General features: G+C 39.1%; 1 protein-coding gene across 2 annotated transcripts; it reads right to left on the bottom strand.

The window, feature by feature from the left end:
• Positions 1 to 1,853: 1,853 nt before the first annotated feature.
• LOC113232858 (integrator complex subunit 8) lies at positions 1,854 to 16,856 on the bottom strand. 2 transcript variants are annotated; one of them, XM_026467714.1, is made up of 10 exons: positions 16,555 to 16,856; positions 15,690 to 15,899; positions 11,365 to 11,462; positions 10,964 to 11,094; positions 9,116 to 10,709; positions 8,473 to 8,635; positions 4,782 to 5,130; positions 3,193 to 3,436; positions 1,969 to 2,213; positions 1,855 to 1,934 (listed from the first exon to the last, which is right to left on the bottom strand). In XM_026467714.1, exons 1-9 carry the CDS (start codon positions 16,670 to 16,672, stop codon positions 1,974 to 1,976), a joined length of 3,147 nt encoding a protein of 1,048 aa, XP_026323499.1. In that variant the 5' UTR covers positions 16,673 to 16,856; the 3' UTR covers positions 1,855 to 1,934; positions 1,969 to 1,973. The 2 variants fall into 2 exon arrangements, with proteins under 2 accessions (XP_026323498.1, XP_026323499.1); XM_026467713.1 differs by having other exon boundaries at positions 1,854 to 2,213.
• Positions 16,857 to 17,949: the final 1,093 nt, after the last annotated feature.

Below are 17,949 nucleotides of genomic sequence, written 5' to 3'. Positions count from 1 at the left end.
CATGACACCCTTCGTCCAAAACTCATTCTTCATGAAGGTCGACAGATGTTGAGTTGGTACTCTCACCACAAATAAATTAAAATTTACATTGTGGCGGGACCCCAACTGCTCGACCCTCAGGGTAGCATTGGCTTTCATCCGTATATACTCCACAATATCGGCTATTGGATTTATCTATCCAAACTTAATAATAAGTACTCAAGCACAACCAAAACCTCACTCACGTAAACACAGATGTAAACAACAATCAAGACAAGATTTTACAGTTGAGTAGCTACCATTTAGGAACCAACGGAGCTGAAAAAAATAAGCCGCAAACTGCCCCGATTTGAGTATTGATTATAGTTCAGGAATGCTGTGGCCTTTAGTCTCAGAGGTTCAGCATCCATTTTGTCACCTGTTTACAAATAAATAACAAACTCATCAGACAGACAGACCGAAGGAAATTTTCGTTGTGCGGTTCGCTCTTTGTATCAATGACAATACCAAACTACATAAAAATAAGGGTGCGCAATATCGCTGTCCCTCTCCGATAATTTATGGCCGAGTCAGGGGGTCTACTCCCGCTATATATAGTAATTACTGTCAAATAAATAATACTCTTCTTCTTCTTCTTTTAAATGCTCGACCAACAGAAGACAATATCAAGTACGAAGCTTCATTCGCATTGTCTTCTTTTAATTCGGCCGAGTATTACTTATTTGATAGTAAATGTTTTGGACGGAGAACGCGAGTAGGCCCCCTGCAGCGAGAAAATAATCTTTCTATATAATACTGGAGTATTATCACAAGAAATATATAAATGTCATGATACTTAAAAAATCATGATATCAAATAAGTAAATATTACAAATATTAGATATTTTTGCCCAACTCTTTTTAATATAAAATAAGAAGAAAACATGATCATTTTAAGAAGTTACATATTATGTCTAGCTATTTTCGCAGTCGTATTAATCATCATGTCAGCTGGAAGACGTCCACTGCTGAACATAGGCCTATCCCAAAGATTTCCAGACCAGCCGATCGGACGCAACGTGCATCCATCGGTTACCCGCCGCCTTTACCAGGCCATCCGTCCATCTAGTAGGGGGCCGTCCCACTGAACGCCTTCCGGTTCGTGGTCTCCATTCAAGAACCTTTCTGCCCCAACGGCCGTCAGTTCTACGAGCTATGTGCCCTGCCCACTGCCACTTCAAATTGCTAATCCTTCGAGCTATGTCGGAGACTTTCGTTCTTCTACGGATCTCATTTCTGATTCGACCACGTAGAGAAATGCCGATCATTGCTCGCTCCATAGCTCGTTGAGTGACTTTGAGCTTTTTTATGAGGCCCATAGTAAGTGACCATGCCTCAGAGCCGTAGGTCATCTGTATAATAAAAATATTTTGCAGTATTTTGAAAGTGGCAGCCATCTATAAATTTTATTCTATTAAATTAATGGGTGCAACAAGTCAATGGGTGCAACGTAAAACATCCAAACGACTATTTGAACTAATGTATTTTTATTATTTTAGTACTAAATAGTGCAACTAATGTGCGATTCATGTAAATATGGGTTATTAATTTGTAATAAAAAGATTTTTTGGCGAAAAATGTATTCATGCTATGTAGTTTGTTTATAATATTATAAAATAACTACTATAGGTTCTACATGGTTTTTGATATAATATGTATGTTATTGAGTCACTTTTAGTCTATTGTTACACGAATTATAATGGATTAGTTCAATGATTCTGTATGTTATGCCTATTATATTGTTGCTAAGAAAAGTGTCATTTTGTTACTCGTTTATTATATGTATTAAAATGCTTATTGCATAAGTTCAAATAATAAAATAAAATCTTTGCCATGTTAAAACTATTTATTATTTACTCTTACATAAATCGACTAAAATCACATATGTCATGCAAAAGTCCTTTTTGACGGGAATTTCAGAAGGTAAGTTGATTTCATTATTTAATGATGTGCAAATTAAGCAACATATTCATTTGTAAGCGCTCTCAATAATCTCGCCCGTCTCGTCGCAGCCGCTTCTCGCTGAATATCTTCACTGTTATTAGCATTAAGTTCCAATGCCCCCGCGGCTTTGACCGCGCGGGATCGACGACCGCCTTCACCCCTTCTTGCATGCAGAGCTACTGCCACTTCGAGAAGAGTACCATCCCATAGAGAACCGTAGTATGCGTCCATCGAGTCAGCTGCGTTACCGGTCTATAACAAAGAATGGAACGGGTAATTTTAAATACGAAAACAAAGTGACCTCAAAAGATCGTGGAATTCCAACAAAAAATAATCATCGAACTCGGTTCACCAATGCCAGAGTACCTAATCGCGTAATATACATATAGAAATAAAAAATACAGTCGAGTCAATTGAGAACCTCCTTTTTTCAAGTAGGTTAATAATCAATCAAACAAGTCGCATCCTTTGTCTAATAAAGCTACATATGCAAAATGTCAACTTTTCAGGAGTGACGTTTAAAGATTATACCAACGAAATTACAAGATAACTTTTATATGCTTGAAATTATAAAAAAAACAGGTGAGCTATAATATTTCGCACATAGAATTTTATTTGTTTCACGTAGTTCGTATTGTTCGTTACAGACAACCACACCAATGGCATGCTCTCAAACTAGGAAATTCCTTGTACTATAAGTACAGTCAATAGCACATCAGACTTGACACTTTGTATTTTGGACCATTCTTATCGTAAGCGGCTTAGAGTTGGATTTAAATCTTAGGTGTGAAGCTTGATGTGCTCTTGACCCCGTACCAGAGTATCGGACAAGAACCTATTCAGAAAAAGACAAGAACCTATTTAAAAAAGTTCATTTCTCAAATTAATTCTACCGGGAATCGAGCCCGGGACCTTCGCATCCACCCAGAGCTTCAAATCGCAAAGATCTGACGGGCACTGCCACTGCGCCCATCGCACTGAGACTAAGTTGACAAGTCTCATGTGCCTGTAATTTCACTAGCACCCTTCTTACCCATCAAAACCGGAACGCAGTAATAGTCACATTACTGTTTGGCGGCAGAAATAGGTCCATACCTCTGGCAGTGGCTTCCTCAGACGTACTTTTTACATGGAGCTCAACTGCTACTAACGTATGATTACATGTGGGTTTATTATATCAAAGGTTACGAAGTGTCATTGGATGCAAATATAACAATTTATACCTATGTACCTTTTCTGCAAGACATTTGAAAGCAGTAGTGTAATCCGGTTCGTCGGGGAGCTGGCATAAAGCAGCAGCCTGTGTAGGCGCACCAAGTGCTTGGCAGCATCGAGCCGCTCGGCGAGCTATGCTGCCCTCGTCTGGCGCTCGTTTTGCAAAGTGCCACGAGTTAGCTGCTAGCGCGCACAGGTAGCGGCGCAGTGCTGCCCCCCAGCGGCTACATGCCATTTCGACGTCACCATAAAGCCGCAGCCTGGTGGAAATTTATAGATTAAAAATAAAAAAAAATGGTTAAGATTAATATGGTTAGATTAGATACAGGTGATTATAAAGTACTACCAACAAAATCGGCGTGTTACCACCTTATGCAATATTGGTAGGTCTTAAAATCGAATAGACAGACAGACCAGTCAATTTAGCCGGACACCCTACATTTTTAAGTTTTTTATGTTTTACTTTTAATATATTTTTTTAAATGTAAAACCACGCTTTCAAGATAATTCATAAAAAAAATAATCTAAAATTGTAATAATACAACAATAGAACTGAACATATCTGTCTTATTTATTATTAATCATCCTTTTATCGCAATGGCTATACATTCAAATATTAAACAAAACTTGGTCAAATATAAAAAGCCTAACAATTGCCGGATACCATCCAATAGCCTAAATAATGTTATGATTTTTATACGAAACAATGATGAACTCTAACCAACGACTACCTAACAGGGACACTCATATCAAAGATCATTACCAACTTAACAATAATACAATGGACCAACAGCTCAAGAAGACTGCTTAACTACATAATACAGATCGTAAGGGCGCGTTCAAATTAGCCCGGAACAGTCAAATTTCAAACAATTTCTAGAAGCGCTGCAATCGCGCGGCAGTCGCGCGGCAGTCGCGCGACAGTCGCGCTGCTGCAGCGCGTCTAAGAGCGGCTAATTTGAACGCGCCCTAACTCTGAAAAAGGTCAAGATTCCGTCTTATATCAAGATGACGCTGATCTCTGGAAGTATTTTATATTATGTAAATGGTCGTGGATATCAATGAATTCCTCTTTAATATGAAATAAAAAAGTCCAGTTTTTTCTTTGTAATAAATATTATTCTAATACTGACCATGACCTAAAGTTATTTTTTTAACTTTGACAAATATGCGTGTCAATAGATGGCATTGTGTGTTACAATCTAATTCATAAATTAACGCTTCCTAATATGGAATCCTAAACAAAATAAAAAAAACTGGCACTGTGTGATTTGTTTGCTATCACTAGAAATTATATCCAATAAATTACACCCAAACTCACTAGAGAAATAAATGTACGCCATACAAATATTTCTCCCGGCCCGGGCCTCGAACCTGAGACCTCTGCGCGGCAGTCCGGCATGGTAACCGATCGGCAACGGAGGCAGTTTATTGCAGCTTGTCAATATAAAACAAATTAGTTACAAAAAAAGCTATTTGGTACTCGTCATAACATCTGGTGTACCAGAAAGTACTATATACCCGACTACGCTGTCTTGTACCGTTATTAGCAGTCTTCTTGGGTTGTTGGTCAGTGATAATACTAAGTTCGTAAAATTAACTCACCAAGACGTGTTATAGGGATACAGTTTCAAACTCCTCTCTAACAAATCAGTCAACGACTCCAGCACGTATTTCACATTATATGAGTTCAAATTCGATATACTCGCAGGCCAAAGGCTGGTATACTCCACTACTAGCTCTAGTGAATTATCGTCAATTAACAAATTATGTATCTTGGCTAGTAAAGAGAACATAACACTGATGGCCAGTGGTTCGCGCAAAGAGGCGAGAAATAAATTGAAGCTGCTTCTCGCTTCCGCAGCCGCGTTTGATGCCTCGCGAGAGTGAGATGGCATGCCACTGGCGTTGCGTTTTACGGGAGCGTTTGACGTTATTATGAATACCGATAACGCTGCAACAAAGAGAGAATTTGTATTAGCTTTCCATGGCAAATTCCAATAACGACAGACTGTATAAAATCATGTATAAATCAATATAAAATGTTCAACGTATGTAAATCATCGCGTCTGATCGGCTGGCCTGGAAATCTTTGGGGGAGGCTTATGTTCAGCAGTGGACGTCTTCCGGCTGATATGATGATGATGATGATGATGTAAATCATTGAATTTTGCCAGCATGTTGTCGATACTTCTTTATGGAAAAGCAGTAAAGATGGCATTTGGAAATTGCACTATAAGAGCCAAACGCATACAGTGCAATTTCCACTACATCCGATTCGTATCAGTTCCGAATTCGGGAAACCACGGCCCGAAATGTCACAGGGAGCATATTATGAACTTTAAAAAAAACCATGCAAGTTCCAGGCAATTCTTTTTACGCCCAAAAACTGACTGGATAAAATTCGTATTACGACATACATATTTTTCGCTCACTTCTCGCTGGTTATTTTGTCTATGACTGGGACTTGACTAGACCGTGCTTTTTAGTGTAACATTCAAAAACATGGATGAATATTACGATGTTATATTTGTCACTTGTATTAAGAGAAAAATAATAGATACATATACACATAGATAATAGATACATATATACATATACATGTACGAAAATAAATAAAGACACAATATAATAATTGACACTATATAAATAAAATCAATACACCATATTTTAAGTTTTGTAAATAAAAGAAAAGCGCAAACTCAGTTTCCGAACGACGACGTCAAACGTCCACGAAATTCCGCGGGTAAATGTTTACTGTGTAGTTTGTTGAAAACATGTCAATAATATTTTAAGAATATTTGACTATAAATTAAAATGTAAGAAATTATACTTGGCTTTAGTGTAAAATAACCTTAGTCTCAACCAATAAATCGGTGGATTTTGTAGGCCTCGATATTTGCGGTTTAAGTTCATCGCAAAGATTGTGGACCATTCTTTGCTGAGCCGGTATCTTTTCCTAAATTGTTGTGCATCCATTTCAAACGGATCACTGCGATGTCGCAGTTGTCTTCTTTGGATTTTTCCATATTATTATCGTGTGAAGCATCACTTTCGAAACACTCAAACATTTCGTATTCATCACACATGACGAAACGATTGCCTAAAAATATATAAACTCAAAGTTATAATAATTATTAAACAGTTATGCACAAAACAATTCAATAAAAGCTACACCAAGACAGTGTAAACTGAATGGTATAAAGGACTATCCACACTCATCAGGACCGTGCCCGGGACGTGACCGGGGCGTGCTAATTTGTATGAACTGCGGGCCCGTCCTGGCGGACACATGTCTGTGTCCGGACCGGATGAGTTCATATAAAATATACGCAACGATATTTTTTTGAGCCCCTGACGGAGCACGGCCCGTCCACGTCCCGGGCACGGCCCGGATATGTGTGGATAGACCATAATGCTGTTACTTTTTGACAGATCAACCGTGAACAAAATGTCAAAGTAACGTGTGTAATACGATATTGCGTACCAAACTTCGGGCAGAAGACAGCCTAGTGTCACTTGACCGCTGAATGGCTGGTATTACCAGTTCATAAGACGAAATTACAAGGCAGTTTACTTTTGGCGTAAACTGCGTGGAAATAAGAGCCCATATTAGGCTCTCAGGGGTCCGAAGTGTCATTTTATCTCTAGATGTACATACAAACAATATTCTTATTTTCCCGAATTTGAATCGGACTTCACACACGCACAAGCAAAGATACTTGTAAATAATAGATGCGCAATCTGCGCCTTCAAACGGTACCGACGGCACTGTTGTCCACAGGCAACAGTGACATCAGTCACCATCTTGAATTCGAGTGAGTACAATGTCACCGAGACGTGACAGAAAAATATCAAAAATGGTGAAATATGTAATTAAAATTTGCAATTCTCGGTTCGAAAATGATCATAGAACTACTGAGGTTACTTTCCACAGGTAAGTTTGCTTTTGTTTGTTTAAATTGTCGTAAATAAAAATGAAATAAATTTATTTTAAACATCAATGTTGCCAGTAAATCAATTTTCATTTGCCCATAATATTAGGAGTTAACCTTTCTGAAGTTACTAGACAAAAGTGATTTTAATTTAAGTTTATTCGTTGTAACGTTTTAACGCAAAGTGTAACCATAATACTATTAATACGTAATACTATTAAAAATGATATTTTGTTTGTTTCTCAGTATACCTAAAGGTCGAACGCGCACAATTATACGACTTTTACGAAACGATACTTTGAGTAACAAAACACAAGGCAATTGTACAACAAGCTAATAGTGCAATAATATTAATAAACTATAGTTAAATATTTGTATATCAAGTAATTTGTAATACCTACCCTTCTATAAATTTGCTTTCGTTAAATAGAAACAGAAACTTTGTTCGGAAGACAGTATTTTTATCACCTTTATTCAATAAATAAAAAATACTAGAAAAGCAATGAATTAGAAAGTCATCTCTTCATATTTTAAACGAACTATGAATTCTAGGCGTGAACCCTTAAGTTCATACAATTACTTCACTCACTCGTTCATTCCATTTCTGATTACTATCTATCTCCACTGTCTTTTTCCACCAGTAAGGCTACAAGAAATTAGGGAAAATTGTTTCTAAACCGTTTGTTTCTTCTAACACTGGTCGTATCCCGCGCTAAAGCCCATTCTTGTTTTTTTTTTGAGATCCATTTAGCGAAATGGGGTAACCCTGTACTATCATTCTAACATTCTAATTTTAACTGCCTCCGTGGCCGAACGGTTACCATGCCGGACTGCCACGCAGAGGTCCCAGGTTCGATTCCCGGGCCGGGCGAAATATTTGTATGACCTACATTTATTTCTCTCGTGAGTTTGGATGTAATTTGTGGTTGTCTATGTGTGTGTGTCCATGGCACCCGCGACACAGGGTTTCCCTAGTGCGGGGCTATGTTGAGTGTGTGCGTTATTATTATTATTATTATTATTATTCTAATATTTAATTTTACTGTAAACGCTGTTACTGTCCACGAATGGGTTAAATAACCTTGTACCAGCAATGATACTGTGGCATCTTTATGAGCTTTATGGGCACAATTAAATTGTTATTAACACATGTATAAATATCATCATCATCATTATCAATATATTTATACGTCCCACTCCTGAGCACGGGTGACCTTTCTCTATTTGTACATTAATTTTAATTTTCAATTTTAAAAGAAAAAGTATTCAAAAAAATTCGTGTTTTTTTTAATGTAAATTAATTTCGCTAGGAATTTTTGTGCAATTGAAACAGTTATAAGTGTAAATTCAAATAAGCGTACCATAGTCCCACAAGACTCTTGGGAATTTCCTAGTGCCCTTCCCGCGTTGTAGTTCAAAGCAAGCCGCACCTAAAGCAGCAGCGGCCTCGCCTGGCCCACCAGTGTGCGTCACGTTGTCCCACTCACACGCGTTCACTAGGCATATCCAACAGGCTTCTATTATCTGAAACATTATTAAATTGTAGCCAATTTATTTAAAAGTAGTCATTTGCAAAAAAATTACTATAGTTAATAAATTGACTATTGAAATCTTTGGAAATAGTGGTTTAGATTGTTGGCTCTTTTACAAGTGCTTTGTTTTCTTGATACTATTCGGCAATTTAATAAAAAAGCGTTAGTATTGTCTATTAAAGTACAGTCTGTGTCCCAAGATATTTGATCCCATAACAGAACGTTGGTTCGGAGAACAATCTTATGCATTCTACAAAAAAATGATAAAGGAATTTTAATATGTTGGAGTTTTTACTAAGAACAATCAACTTAATTTTAAGCCAATACTAAATTTCGTCACTTAACAACAATGTAAGCTGGTGGTGTTGATTGGTATACCGAATGTACTTCGGTGATTAGATTCGTACTATCTAATGATTCTAAAGTATATTATACTCTGTTTACGCAAGATGTACTATAAAAGCAAGCTTACCTGTGGTCGAGGGACGATGCCATCTGCTGAAGTTGCAGCCGCAATGCACGCCTTACACTTGTTCGCCAAAGCGGTCAAATTTAATCGATGATGTGGCCATTCGCTCAACATCACATTGACTTGTAATAACAATACTTCCCAGGTTAAAAGACGACATAATCTGTATAAGGCAGGATCTGTGCCTCCACCGAGTTCGTTCCGTGTTTCGCTTTCCAATACTGATAATAGTGTTAAGGCCGTACGTGCACAACCTGCTTCTGCACGAGCTCTGGCCGCCCCAGAGACAATGTAGACAAAATCCTGCAAGAATCCTCTTGGTAGAGCGACTAAGGCGTTTGCTAGTTCCCCTGCAGGTTTCCAAGATGGATTTATCTTCCATAACGGCGACGATGGGGACATCATAGCAAGCTTGACAAGGCACATACGTACGTCATCAGCTGTAGACGCTTCAATTAGACGTTTTTTAAGCCGTCCCATTTCTAATTCCGGTACAGTCTTCAAGTCAAAATCCGGTGATTCCCATTCATCAGTCAAAAGTTCTCGAGGTATATCCATATTCTCATCATCGCTGTTAATGGGATCATTAAGGATTTTGTTCAAATATTCATCAGATATCAACTTCTTACGGATTTTATCTGCATTTTCACCTACATGTTTCTTCAAGTACTCGTCAATTCTGTCAATAGGTACTCTACATTGAGATGTAGCCAAGTGCAGGAAAAACATTCTAAGATTGTTCCAGTCGTTTTCCGACAAGTCTGACATCAAAACTGGTGCAAGAGCCCAGAAAAGGAGATCAAAAAATTTAATTCCTACAGTCTTGAATTTATTCAGAAACTCGGGATGTGTAGAAGGTATACCCCCTTCAAGAGCATATCTTACGGCGTTCAGAGCCGACACTCTGCTAAGAAGATCCCTAGCGACAGTGAAAGCACCACTAGAAGCGGATCCTTGAATATCCAACTCAACAACTTGTCTATGTATCATTGGTATTTCTCTCGTCAAATTATCTGCTTGTAACACTGCAATGATACCGGTGTAATGGTTTGCAATAGATTCTTGCAGTTTTTGTAGCAGGGAAGGCTCTTCATTGAGAACCTCAGAGCCTAGGTTAAGAGCCCTGATATATCCCAATATATCATCCTTTTCCATGCTAGCATAATGGAAATTGCCCCAAGGCATTTCTTTATAAGAATTATAATAAAAAGATATATCTTTTTCTAATTTATTGGAATTCTCCCTGCACCCAAGAATGTGTTTCTTAGCAAAATCGTGTTGGGCATAAAAGAAGTAATTGTAGCAGAAATCATAATGGATTTGCATTGCAAGTTCGTATTGACTAATTACAACATCACCTGCTTCCCAATCATGATTCATGTCATTACAGTCCTCTGTAAGATGAACAAAGGCTTCCATAACAGGAACTTTGATTTTCTTTGGGTCCTTCCTTGGTTTGCCTAATGGCTGTTCATATTGAGATAGAATATCCTCTAGGAACCTGATGCTTTGTATACGAGCAGCTTCAGTCATGTGAAGAATCTTTTCGAAGTTTTGGTTCAATGGATTATAACCATTATCAGGTTGCATACCTGGCCTGTAAAATAAAAAAATGAGCTTGCTGCAATCTCTAAGTCTCAAGAACAGGATTAGTATCGTATATGTAGAGAAGAATTATGTTATGGCCTTTAACATCAGGAGATTTTACTACATTTTACTTATGTTGCATACAATATTTCCAGAACTTTTAAACAAATGGGGACAGAGAACATTCTTATTACAAGAGTAATGGCTAATCAAGCAGAGTAAAACTGCTTCAAAGAGACAGAATGTCAGGTGGTATATACATACATAAGAATATAATGCATTTTAGTTGATTTCGCATAAAGTGCAGCCTTGACGGGGAATCTGAGAATCCATCTGTGATAAAGAGTCAATGCAAATTGCACTTGTGGTTTTGCAAGCAATTCTGGTGGTATTTCCTGAAAAATTTTAAAATTTTAGCTTTGCATAACAGTATGCATCTCAAACAGAATATAAAGAAGTTACAATAAAATGTTAAGAAGGTCATTATTTAATTTAACCCTTCAGTATTTGTTTGTTTTTTGTATTTAGGTAAAGAATAATTACAATATACTTATCACATACATAAATTTACCACTAGTCAACAATATTATACAATAAAGGAATGTTAAAGTCATAATTACCAAGTGTAGTCACTGAACAATAACAACATGTTAAATTATAACTACCTGTGGTGGCACATCAAATGCAGCATCGGTAGCCATATAAACTAGGTCCTGCATCAACTGCTGTTGAATCTGTGGTGGAAGTTTAGTCTCAAATATATCTGAAACATAAAAATACTACGTCTAGGTTTTATTCAAGTATAAGGAATGTGATCTTTTTTTCTGTAAATATTTCCTTGGCCATTTGAAAACTTTGTAACTCTTTATGTTTTCGTTTGTCTGTCATTGACGTAGATGTACAAGAATGTATGAGGCTTAATTTAGTGAGGAGAATCGAGGGGGAGTTAAGTCCAGATAATGAATAGTCTGTGAAAGATAATATTGATGTTTTTAAAGGCTTAGAAGTATAGGAAAGTATAAGATTAAGTTCAGAGAGACTGCACAGCCTGTAATAAACCCTATAAGAGTGCCACATGCAATTAGTGATAAATTGAAAGCTACAAATTCCGGTGGTAGACTTTGGTCGTGACTGGTGACTGGTGACCACCCTCTGGGCGAAGCCTAGCCGCCAAACACCTATGGCTGTGTTCCGGCTTGACGCCCAGAGTAGTCGCTCTAGAGTGAAGGGTCTGTACAGTTGTACTGCACAGATTTGGTTGATCTCGGGGCTTCCTTGTTGTTGCGCTGGGAACCTAGACCCGGATGGTACCGGGATCTGAAGCACGGAGCTACGCTGGCCGACAGCAGGTAGTAGGGGGTCCAATTAGCTGATTAACGTCCAGTGAAAGGCTGTCCCGCCAATTCGCGAAAAATCCCGGGGTGCTCCATCGTGCCGGATGGCGACTGGATGGAAGGACCCGGTGGCCACTCCCGGGGGGATTCGAGCGTCCCCCCGCGCTCCAATCTAGTTTCCCATCGGCGTACCTTATAGGGTACGCGCCGCTTGACTTTCAGTGTAGTGTCTCGTACAACTGCCTTCGCTCTCCCCTTTCACTCCACCCCTAATATGAAAAGGTCAAGGAAATTGAGGAAGACTAAACAGCGGATGCACGTCCTTTCACTTAAAGTGCACCTCTCAAACATCCGAGGTCTGCTCTCCGATCTCTCATCTGTCCACCACTATCTTGAGACTGAAAGGCCTCACATGCTCTTCCTCATGGAGACCCAAATTAGATGTCTTTCCGACACGGCGTATCTGGCTTACCTAGGTTACATTCTGGAGCACAAATTTAACCGATCACGCTGGAAGAGAGACGCGAGCTTGTGCTCTATCGCTAGACCTCACCCAGATGGTGAGTCGCGCTACCCGGGTACCGGACGTTGACGATCACACAGCCAATTGCCTGGATCTTCTGCTGACAACCTATCCAGACCGCTATCAAGTATCGGTCTCGTCCCCACTAGGGACATCCGATCATTGTCTGGTGAAATCTGTATCTGTCTACTCCCCACTCGATCTCACTACGAGAGGTACTAGGAGGATGTGGCAATACAAGTCAGCAGATTGGGATACGACGCGGCATTTCTTTGGCGGCAGCTGTGCTTCTCTTCTGACGATCCGACGCGCTGCGCGTCTGCCGTCTCTGACGTGATTATTCGGGCTATGGAATACTATATTCCGTATTTCGAAGCCTCCTCCAGCGGCAAAGCTCGCCCTTGGTTTAACGCTGAGTGTGCTTCTGCGGAAATGCTAAAGCAATCTGTGTACCAGGCTTGGGCTGATGCTCGAGATCGCAAAGCACTGGAAACCCTCCGTCTGAAGAAAGCCTTTAATAAAGCCGCTAGATCCTGCAAAAAAGCGATACGGAAAGCTCGCTTCGGCCTTACTTGTCGTATTGGGGCCAGGTTAACTTCATACCCATCAGGGAGTAAAGCATTCTGGTCGCTCGCTAAATCGGCCGAAGCGAATTTCTGTAGGTCATCCCTTCCGCCTTTAATGAGAGCTCATGGATCGCTGGCTCACACCGCTGAAGACAAAACCAATCTTTTTGTCTCTCTTTTTGCTTCCAACTCCCGACTAAACGTTACTTCGCAAACACCACCTACACTACCTCGCTGTAACTCGGAAATGTCCGAGATCACTATCCGTCAAAAGGAGGTGTTGAAAACTTTACGCAAATTAGACGTCAAGAAAGCCAGTGTGGCCCTGACGGAATTTCAGCGATTGTCCTGCGGAACTGTGCACCCGAGTTGTCTCCGGTGTTGACTCGCCTGTATCGCCTCTCTATGAGTTCTGGACAAGTCCCGAAAACTTGGAAGCTTGCAAATGTACAGCCTGTACCTAAGAAACGTAGTCATGCCGACCCATCAAATTATAGACCTATCGCAATCACCTCTATACTCTGTAAGACTGTAGAGCGCGTATCGCACAGCCGTTTCCTTGGATACCTCGAAGATAACGATCTTCTCAGTGATCAACAGTATGGTTTTCGTCGTGGTCGATCTACTGCGAATCTTCTTGTGTATGCTACATAGGGCGAGGCCGTCGAAAAACGCGGTGAATCGCTTGCCGTGTCTCTTGACATATTAAAGGCCTTTGATAGGGTTTGGCATGACAGCCTGTTAAACAAGCTTCCCGTTCCCGATTTTGCACGTGGATAGGCGATTTTCTGAAGGATAGGTCAATCCGTGTAGTTGTAGATGTGTAGTTACTCGTCTGCTCCTCATGATATAAATGCCACTGTACCTCAGGGATCTGTCCTTTCCGTCACTCTATTCTTGCTGCATATCAACGACCTCCTTTATGATGCCCGGTATCTTTGGGTACGCAGACGACAGCACAGTGGTAGAGAGTTATGTGACAGACGCCCGAGACAACAGCGAAGAGATCCAGTGTAAACGAGAGTCGATGGTCACCTGGTTGAACCTGAGCCTGAAAGCGGTTTCCGACTGGGGAGATGCGAACAGGGTCAGGTTTAATGCGGCTAAAACACAGGCGTGTCTTTTCACATCAAAACGGAGTCCCCTACACCTTACTCCGACTTTCCAAGACTTTTATCTGTGCCGTGCCGATAAGGGATCACCTTGAGCTACTTGGTCTAGACTTATCATCCAACCTCAACTTTGGGCGATACATCTCGTGCTTGGCAAAATCTGCTGCCAGAAAACTAGGCATTCTTTACAAGGTCAGGCGGTACTTCACACCTGAACAGCTTTTAAATCCGTATAAAGCACAAGTTTGATCGTATATGGAGTATTGCTGCTACCTTTGGGATGGCTCTGCCCATTACCAGTTAGCTGCCTTGGATTCAGTGGAGCCAAAAGCAAAGAGATTTATTTACAACAATTCTCTTGTGGAGTTGAAGTTACAAAATCTCGACCATCGCAAAAAAGTGGCCTGCTTGTCAGTTTCCTGCAGGTTGGAGTGTGCACAGGAACTTTTCAATTTAGTTCCACCCTCATTATTCCTCCTTTAGTAGACTAGAAGGTCCGGAGCACTCCATTCTTATGTCGTTAATATTCCACCTATTCGCACTAAGCACTTTGCTTCGTCTGATGTGTACGGCAAAAGAATGGAATGCTCTATTTGTATTTCTCGAAAAGTACAATTTGGGGCTATTCAAGGCTAGAGTGAATAGGCATTTTTTTAGGCAAACGCGTCCCATTTTCGATCACATTGTCACTTACCATCAGGTGAGATTGTGGCCAAGCGTCTGTCTATAATATATTTTAAAAAAATTGAAACAGCTATGAAAGTAGGGTAATTATAAAAAAAGTAGAAGGCCCAACAGCTTAGTGCCATAATTTGGTTATAGCAGAAAAGCTAGATGAGTCATTGAGGTTATGCTTAGATCCCAAAGAGTAGAATGAAAGTATAATGAAAGAAAATTATCAGGCACTATCACCAGTAGAAATTTATAATAATTTAGCAGGGAAAGAGGTGTTTACTATGTTAGACATGAAAGATGGATTTTTTCAGATATTGTTAGATGATGAGGATGTGTATGTTTGGGACTATACTATTTGGTACTTCATTAGCTCCAGACGTTATGCAAAAAAGAAAATAATAGCATCTTTGGTGATATAGTAGGGTAGGGTGATATCTGTACTATGATGATTGCAATTGAATTGCAGGAACCGATGCAAAAGATCATGACAGGATTTTAAAGGAGGTTATGTTTTAGTGTTTTGGACAAAATTCCTTTTTTACACTTCAAGCCTCCTTTACACTTTTTTAGTTATGAAATAAAGGTATAAGATAGATAAACTGTCATACAATTATTTCTAGTAATTCTGTTTTTTGTGCAAAGTTCATGTTAATGGACATACAAGGTTTATGAATTTAGGTGATGATTTACTGTTTATCCTTCTTCTATCTTGTTTTTGGTTACTTTCATTTTCAAACTATAATGCAAGGCACTAAAACAACAACTTTATAATTAATATACCTAAATTCCAATGCAAAGTAGAAGCAACTTTTAATGCCAGTATTTTCAATGCTAGTTGTTTCCGTGTGAACTGTATAGTGGATGGTGTGGTTGCAGGCGGACTAGGTGGATTGTCTACATCCACAATTCTTTCACTCGCTGGCTTAGAATTGGATGCATTTTTAGTATCCACTGATAGGAACTCCTCTATTAAAACACATGGTGACGGTTCTGCAAAGGATGATTTTTATTATTAACTGTTTTATCATTTGTGCTGACATCAATCAACATTGACTAACTTGATGAAATTTTATTGAATATATTCTCAGAAAAACAATGGCCAAAATTGTGTTCATCTACACTATCTGAAAAGGGTTCCTTCGTCTGGTAGATTTGCCCTAAGTGTGTCTGTCTGTCTGATCTCGATAAACTCAAAAACTTCTGAACGGATGCTGGTATTGACTATGTAGCCTGGGGCCTACGGTGACCAAGACTGCAAATCCGGCACGGAATAGCACCCTACCGAGGTCGTCTTTTTTATCATCTATGGTTATTAAGTACTTCACTACAGAAAGCATTAAATTAGACTCTTATAGAAGCGATGCAGTGACGCTACTATGGCGCTGCAGCCGCGCCATTTTTAACTTTCATATAATGTTTAGAAGCGCAGTTGCAGCGTCACTGTCGTAACCCACGCGCGCCAATATTTTGCAGTCACAATTAGTGAACTTAAAATGTCTGAAGCGCTACAGACACACACACTGCAGTACTTCTACAAACGTCTAATTTGAAGGCACCCTTGTGTTGTATACAGTTCTACTGTCATTGGAAAATAGTGAAACTACCTAAGAGGTTATATCTCTAAAATACTAAAAATCTTACATACCTGGATTAGGTTTGCTCAGATGCTTCTTCAGAAGGTTAGGGTCGAGAAGGAATTCAAACCAGAGTATTGTATCCGGAGATATCGGCACAGTGCCGGGACGCAGTAGGTCCACATCCATTTTGAAAATTCAGTTTACCACATGTCCGTATTATGTCAATAATAATTAACTAAGTGGCAAGAGTCCTCATTTGTTTTTACACATATTTCATGTGTAAAGCTGAGATATTCGAGTTCAGTACAAAACAATCTTAATTTTAACTTGACTTGCAAAACAACATAACATTTGTCAAATTTCACAAATTTGACATAAATTTTTTTTAGTACTGTTTTTTTCATTGTGAAAAGGCAAAAGGTCTTATGCACCATACAGCCAAGACTGAGTGTATTTTTTTTATATTTTTGGTTTTTCGGTTAGCTTTGGTTTAAAATAATAAAGTATTAACATAAAGAAACTTCGAATTTCAACATCATTGAGGTTGAATTTAGACGATAACGGGACCTGAATGGATTCTGGAAGAAGTATACCTACTGGAGGTATGAGTAGGTATAGGCTTTCCTATACCTACTCATACCTTTTTTTTTCATTTCATTCGTTTTGGAAAAAAAAAAAGAATTTGGAAATTAGAGGAAATCCACGGTTTCACAGGAATAGAAAGTTGAATAAAAGCGTAACTGCGACTGCTTTTCAACTACATAGCGTCCCAAACGTGCTTAAGAAAACGTTTAGAAAGAGTTTTCTGTTACAATTCAACCCCCTTCCTACATAAAAAAGGAAATACCTAAAAATGGACACTTTTACCTATGCCAAAAAATTTTAAATAAACTCTATCTTGAACATAGACAACAAAAAAAAACATGTCAGCCAATTCAAACGTTTCCCGCGCTTTTACATTGTGTTTACGAAGTGTAGATAATGTGTTAAATTATTTTTTTTTATTAGTAATTTTGGCTTGGATACAAGTCCTTTGAGCCATGTCTTCGTTTAATTATGTTTCTGTAAATATGGCCGCCACAAAGAGGATAGGCAATTTGAGGCGGCGTGCTTGGATTGACTCAGGATTCCTTAGATCGGGCCGATACGGGTATTTTAGTTCGAGATTCGTATAACTTCGCGTTTTAATCTTCGATTAAGGCACAATAGCACTATCCTATCCCACTTTAAACTTGATTTCATAAAATAATTGAAAGTCTTTTTCTCACTTTTCCCTCCAAAATGCCCAGAGCGAATCCTGTGTTCAATTATTATACCACGTAGAGTGAAAATACGATTTTGATTCCTTTTAGAAATATTTCTAGCTTATAATAAGGCACTGACAGAAATTGTCAGTGCCTTATTATTAGGATAAGAACATCGAATGCTGCGCCACGCGCGCAGTAAGTAACGTTACTGCAGTT

This window comes from Hyposmocoma kahamanoa, unplaced genomic scaffold (genome assembly GCF_003589595.1).
Source record: "Hyposmocoma kahamanoa isolate Upper Pololo Valley unplaced genomic scaffold, ASM358959v1 78, whole genome shotgun sequence".
In the NCBI taxonomy this organism is placed as follows: domain Eukaryota; kingdom Metazoa; phylum Arthropoda; class Insecta; order Lepidoptera; family Cosmopterigidae; genus Hyposmocoma; species Hyposmocoma kahamanoa.
The sequence above is the reverse complement of the archived record's forward strand: the minus strand, read 5'-3'. Positions and strand labels throughout refer to the sequence as shown.